The sequence below is a fragment of the Leuciscus leuciscus genome (genome assembly GCF_965113295.1).
Source record: "Leuciscus leuciscus genome assembly, chromosome: 14".
Classification (NCBI taxonomy): Eukaryota; Metazoa; Chordata; class Actinopteri; order Cypriniformes; family Leuciscidae; genus Leuciscus; species Leuciscus leuciscus.
In genome coordinates this window covers 40,639,780-40,647,110 of record NC_138738.1, presented here as the reverse complement: position 1 = coordinate 40,647,110, position 7,331 = coordinate 40,639,780, and the positions used below count along the sequence as shown (strand labels likewise).

The 7,331-nt window shown below is 38.7% G+C and overlaps 1 protein-coding gene across 1 annotated transcript; it reads left to right on the top strand.

Annotated features, from left to right (window-relative positions):
* Positions 1-3,393: 3,393 nt before the first annotated feature.
* On the top strand, positions 3,394-5,522 carry crygm4 (crystallin, gamma M4; the record flags this gene model as incomplete). Its single annotated transcript, XM_082137075.1, has 3 exons — positions 3,394-3,402; positions 4,038-4,277; positions 5,253-5,522. The coding sequence occupies 3 exons, from the start codon at positions 3,394-3,396 to the stop codon at positions 5,520-5,522; spliced, it is 519 nt and encodes a 172-aa protein (XP_081993201.1).
* Between the last annotated feature and the right edge of the window lie 1,809 nt (positions 5,523-7,331).

The following is a 7,331-nucleotide window of genomic DNA, read 5'->3' as shown; positions in this document are numbered from 1 at the left end:
GTATGTTTGAATCCTTACTGGCCGATCTATAGCATTAAAAGCTGAACCTATTGCCTGAACATTTAAGCTTTCCAAGTTGAATAAGATATTGGTCTTGCTGATCATATCCGACATGTTTCTCATCGAGCTCTGAAGTTCAGTGATGATCTGTTGCAGATTAGCCAACGCCTTCACACTGAGATCTTGTAACTCGTCTAACCGGGTAAACGTTGGATGACAGAAAGAGAAAAGAATGATGAATTAGTTTAGACATGCAACACTGTCACCAGGTAACGGGTATAATCCAGCACAATTACTTTGAATGTGTCATACTGAACACACCCATGTTAAAGAAGCGGCGTTCCCAAATAATGTACGGATACACCCTGATGAATGAGAACTAACTTGATCTTTCATTCCAACAAGCCCTTCAACAAAACACCTTATTTTGTTCATTAGGCTCTGAAAACACAGCTTATGTTTCTCTCTGGGTTTGTACAAGGTGTTTAAATGTACAATATGTAAGAATTTTGTATCAAAATATCCAAAAACCACTTGCACAGTGTTATATATTTCTTTCAATTGTGTGCTTACATTATCCTTAATGTTTCCAAGAATTTGTAAATTCAGAGAAATGCACAATTTTAAATAGTGCCCGTCCCTGTTCACTTGTCGCCTGTCAATGACGTAACATCCGCGTTATCCCTGTTTCCGCTCGTACTGCCATAGTAACCATGGCAACAGACGTGGACGACTGCGTTACGTCTAGCGGCACACTCACGCTGTTGTTGTTTCGTTCAAACATTATGGATCATGGCAAGCAGACTTTGGGACATAAGTAGAACTAAAACGAGGATCAATATCAGCGTGGCGTTTTCAAGATGACGAGAGCTAGCGTCCGCGGCTAACTTCCACTTGACAGAGACGCGCAAATGTACATAAAACTAATCAATGTTATACAGCTCAACATGATGAAATGTTAGAATATGATCAGTATGTTATTCTAATGTTGATCTCGCTCACTGCTAGTCTCATACAGACAAACTAACACATAGAATAACATAACTTTAACACACTCAAATGCAGTTTAGTGTGATAGTGTAGAGCGAGTGGAGCAGCGCTGCGTTACCTCACAAGTTTCATTCGTCTAATAAACTGCCCTGTGTGAGTATTCAGCACTTGCGGGTAAGTTAGTTCGGTAGAATGAACTAGCGTGTGGCGCTGATATCTGTCTCTCATTAGCACTCGCGCTCTGCTTCATACCACAGTCATTAAAAACATCAATGTATTCACTCATAAACTGTATAAACTTCATTAATGTTAGATCCATCGGCATGACGACAAGTTCCATGATTCCACGCTCATTTACTGCGTCATCAGTCTAGGCCTTTGTTGTTGTAAGAGGTTAGCGACCCCTAGCGGCGAACAAATGACAGTGAAGTGGCGAAGTGCTTGAACATGAAGTGCTTGAATTTGACTTTTTGAAATTGAAGTCCCTGGAAAACCCTTGAAAACAGCCATATTTATGAAAAGGTACTTGAAAAGTGCTTTACTTATTCAAATACAATATATATGAAATTGTTAAATTTTTTCAGAAAAAAACAACAATATAATCTTGTCACTCAAAGTTAACACTACGGCCCGTCTGATAAACCCCCATCAGACCGTCTCTGGATATGAAGTACGCCAACATTATAATATAAAATATTATATATTTAACAACAATAGCCATTTTAAACTTTAGAATATATTCTTAAATTTGTGGTAAGTTGTATTTTGGAAACCTTATATCTGTAATTTGAGTGAAAATAAATAAAGATATTGTTTGATGAGTGAGATCTCTGATTGGAAACCAAAAAGTAGTGCTTTGAAAAGTCCTCAATAGTCCTGGAATTTCATGTCATTTCCTTGCATGCCGTCAAAGGTCCTTATTGACCTGAAAGAGATGCATACATAGTACAAAAACTTTGAATATATGTTGCATTAGTTACGACTTATTTTGTATTATTCACTCATGCCTGTCAAAGTAATAAATGTGAATAAATGTGAATAAATGTGTATAAATGTTTCCTGCAGTAATAGAAGCCGATCGGGGTGATGGTGCCGGTGTCCAGCGCTGGGATGATGTGGGATCAGCTGTTTGTGTGTGTTCACTCAGATGGATCAAACTATTTGAGCGTTCTCAGCGCTCCTGTCCCACACACACACACACACACACACACACACACACACACACACACACACACACATCAGCTCATGGAGAATCTCCCTGAATCATCATCATCATCAGCACAGATCACATCTCTTTTGTCCGAGGCCTCAGACACACAAACACATTAATTTATCATTTGAATAAGACTGATCTCAACCTATGGCCATAGAAAGGAGTCGCTATATATCACATTTCTGATGGTAAATTATATTTTTCTTTATTTATAGTATATGGGTTGCTCTACAGAAGTGGTGCAAAATGCTATATATATGTTTTAAAAATAAAGATGTCAAAAATCAAGTTCATAACTATGAGGCAATATAAATAATTCATGTAATAACTTTGTCTAACCCTCAAAACTTCGCTTAGATTAGCAAATAAACAATGTTTTTTCATATTTTTTCTCATTCTAATGTGCCATGCCAAGTTATTAGTGTCATAATTCAGTTCAAAGTTGATTCAGTTTACTTCAGTGAAGGTCAACACTGCAAAGTTCATCAGTTACGAAACATGTGATTCAGCTATAAGCAGAACTCAAGACACAATTCAGATTAAATCAGCTCAAGTTTTATTCTCATCTGATAGTTTGTGGTTAAATCTAAACGATTATTGAATATTCATATATTATTGAATAACAGTCTTTTAAATATTCTTGCAGTTCATAACATTCTGCTGCAATCCAGGAAAACCAGCAGGAGAACAGAAATGCTTAAACTCTTTTATTTTCAAACATATTTTTTTGCATTTTGTTAAAATCCTCAATAATTAGTGGGTTTAATGATGGGATGAGGGAGTCAGTGCTCAATCATTTTAATGTCTCACTTAATAATGATTATGAAATATATAAATCCCACACATCACTCAGGCTGATCGAAACGGTGCTGATGCAAACATGAATTTGATTATTGTGCAGGATTTATATATCTTTTTTTCTGATTGATTTTGAATGATTGTTTGTGTTAAACATTGTTTCTTATTGTGTTGATGATGGACTAAATAGATCTTTAATCTTCTCAAACATTCAGGCACAAACTGCATTCGATGCACAATAGTTTTTGTAGAGCCTGTGATAGATGCAGAAATTAACAGAAAAGTTCTCTTGCTTGTTCATCAGCTTTGACTATTTGAATAACAAAAAGCTATAGCGGAGCTGATCAAGTATAAAAGCTGGAGCGGCGGATCACTCCTGCACAGAAGCAGCCATGAACAAGGTAAGCAAACATCTACTGTTCACATTCATCATTTAGCAATGTTCAAAACCTTTGTGTTGTGGTTATGGGAATGTTAATGGAACATTGTATCAGTTTGCACACATTATGTGAATCATATTTTTTATATAAATAATGTTTGTGGGAGAACATTATTAAAGACCATATAACTTTGAACAAACGCTCTATTAACGTTACTGGAAGAACGTTTATAACTTTGAGAGAACGTTCTGAGAATGTTTTGCTAACGTTCCCATTAGATTATGAAAATTGTTATTTCTCAATGTTCTCTGAACATTCAAAACGTTTGCATTCGTGGATATGAAATCGGTAAAAGAAACATTCCAGTTGGTCTTTCTTCATTACTTTTGAATATTCTCTAAACGTTCTGAAAAATCTGATTATAATGCCTCTATTGCTTGTTTCTGCTTCTTCTTCATCTGTGTTTTGATCGGGAGTCTCTGTACTCTCTCAGGAGATGAGTAACAGCGCCCCCTACCGTATAACAGTGAAAGCACGGATGGCAGGGAAAGAGTTAAAGACCAGATAGCAAAAGCTCTTGGGAAACGTTTGCTCGTACCTTTGAGAGAACATTATCTGGGTCTCCTAATAAACGATCATGTGTGTGTTTGTTCTAGATCATCTTCTACGAGGACAGAAACTTCCAGGGCCGCTCGTACGAGACGGGTAGCGACTGCCCGGAGCTCAACTCGTTCCTGAGCCGCTGCAGCTCCTGCCGGGTGGAGAGCGGCTGCTTCATGGTCTACGATCGCTCCAACTTCTTGGGGAACCAGTTCTTTGCTCGTCGAGGCGAGTACTCCGACTGCAAGAGACTGGGCCTGAGCGACTCCATCAGATCCTGCAGGATGATCCCTCAGGTACAGCGCTCTGCTCTCGGCTAGGGGGAAAATACCAAATATTCATATAAAAAACATTATCGAAATAAAATATAGTACATTCATTTAATTGAAATAAAAATATGTCATTTTTGAACGAATCAAAACTCTAACCCTCTTCGTGTGTCGGTCAAATGTCCGAAATAATAAAATAAAAAAATTAAATTAAATTAATGTAGGCTTTTTTTTTATCTTAGTTCGATAGTTTTTTTATTTAATATTTTGTGTATTTTTAGGGAATTTTATGATACTAAATTATATTTACGCTGTATTTATAATCCATTTATTGACTTTTTGAGCATAGACCTGAAAATTAAATTCCCAACTTAAACTGTGGTAAATCTTGAATGCTTTAGAGCAACAGACTGAAGTTTGATCTCTTTTTAATAACGGCACTTGACAGATTATTGCTGAAGTTAAAAAAGTTTTAAAAAGTGAAGTGAAAAAAGTTACAGAATTTTATTTTTATTCGTGTTATGCATTTTTTTTTATTATATGAAATATATATTTTCAAAAACATGTTTTACTCTGAAACTCTGAGAAAATCAAAGCCATAAATCTAAACAAGTTGTGTTCAAAATGTGAGGTTGATATCTCCATAAATGAGCTTTCAGTGAGAGTGTGTTCGGCTGCAGTACCGAACGCTTCCACTAGAGGAAACTCGTCTCACATTCATTTCCAATGCGCTAATTTTTGACGAGGAGATCAAGTGTGATCATTTAACCTTTATAAATCATGTCCATGATATATTTTTTTGTGTTCACATAGCAAGTGCCAAAACCTTTACCAAGTTTCGTACCATTCCGATAAAGTAAAAAATAAAAATATATAAAAATGATCGGTCAAAGATGACCAAAAAGCACCAGAGGGTGTTACTCTCATTGATGCCCTGTTACATCAACACCTCCAGAACTGTTGTGTTTCAGTGCCTGTGTGTGTGTGTGTGTGTTTGAGCAGCACCGAGGACCCTTCAGGATGAGGATCTACGAGAGGGAGAACTTCGGCGGGATGATGCACGAGATCACGGATGACTGCGAGTCCATGACGGACCGCTATCGTCTGGCTGAGATGCGGTCCTGTCACGTGATGGACGGCCACTGGCTGATGTACGAGCAGCCTCAGTACCGGGGCAGGATGATGTACCTGAGACCCGGAGAGTACAGGAGCTTCAGGGACATGGGCTTCAGGTTCAGCTCCATGCGCAGGATCATGGACCCCTGCAATTAATCACGATCAATCAACAATCTATTAAATTACCTTCATTATTACCTACTCGTTTTGTTGTGTTTGTCACATTTAAACCTCTTCCTTCCCTCGGGTCATTTTGATCAGTAACAAATATCGAGTGTTCGTCAGAGGGGTCCAAGACACCTGGACTTTAGTCACACTTGAACCACGAATACACACACACCTTTTTTTAATGGATTTGAGGAGTTTTGTGGTTGGAATTTAAAAAAAAAGTGACAAATCCTTCCTTCGCGGGTCAATTTGACCCCCTTAGGAATGAATGGAATGCGAGGAATGCTTCAGTTCACATAGAAAATGCTCAAAATTCAAACTAAAAATGCTCAAAATGTTGAAAAAAATTATTTTATAATGTCTACATGCGTATCTGAATCCATACTGAAGAGAAACTGACTTTAGGACCCAGCAGAACAGCTCATTTGCTCCATATAGAGCTATAAGAGTCATGAAATATCATGTTATATTATTATTTTCCCACAAGAGGTCGGCAAACACTCCCAATGTAAGATATTTCGAGCTGAATATAAAGGGTATGCATGAAATTGCGCGTTATTTTGAATTTAAGTTGAAAGAATGTGAGGAATGTGCTTAAATATTTGATTAAATCTAGTAATTTAAAGGCAAATAGGGTCATTATCTGAATTGAGTAACTTATCCGACTATGGAGTTTCACTTGATTGTGATGCACTATCTGTCATTAATTTAATAAGGAGCATGAGCAGATTGTAAGGTTTGAGACGGGGCTTTGGTAATAGGTCCCGCACTTCCACAAGCCTCCTGTTTCAGCTTCTGGTTGACATTTGGACGATATGCGATGAACAGATTTGTTTGGAGTGGCGCTGTTGACCTCTGCAATTTGGTCACCTGGGCACAGACCGGAGAGGGGAGGGCTGGATTGAATATTAATAGTTATAAGGCTGAGACGGAAGGTTAGTGGGTTTTTATTTTTGAGCCATTTCGCCATTTTATCCAGAACGACCAGCCGCTAAACCCTTGAGTGAGCTGAATAGACGGACTCATGTAGCCAATGAAGACAGGTGGCAATAATCCTGCTAAGAGACAGATCTGAAAGCACTCATACAAAACCAATTTCGGCTGCTCTCCATTTGTCAAAAGCTCATCAGAGTGAGGGACGAGAGCACTGAGGCTGCATGGCTGCAGAATCACTTCACTCCTGATTGCCTTGTCAGGGCACCTTATCCTCCTGAGAATGACATAACCGCCCCTCTCGAACACACACACTCTTACCTGGTTGCCTCCATCTCCATCTCGGACTGCTATTTCCAAAAATCACCCTGTTGCGTTCTCTTCCAGGTCTCTGACCGACGCCGAGACCCGCTATGCACAAATAGAAAAGGAAATGCTTTCTATCGTCCATGCATGCACAAAATTTCATCACTACATCTTTGGAAAGTCGGTCACTGTGTATAATGACCACAAACCACTGGAGGACATCTTTAAGAAATCACTGCTTGCCACCCCCATGCGCATCCAATGGTATGATTTGACTGTCAGGTAACAGGAAAGGAAAAGATATGGAGCTGCCCGACACACTTTCCAGGGCACAACTGTCACACAGTACTCCAGAATTGGAACATTTGGAGTGTGTATCCATGCTGAACTATGTGGCTGTAAGTGAAGAGAAGTATGCTGAGCTACAGGAATGCACAAAAAAAGAGCTGAGCACTTTACAACACATCATCCAGCAAGGTTGGCCAGAGCACAGGAGAGACGCCCCAACTACTGTTCAGCCATATTGGGACTCAAAAAGCCAACTGACCATATGTGATG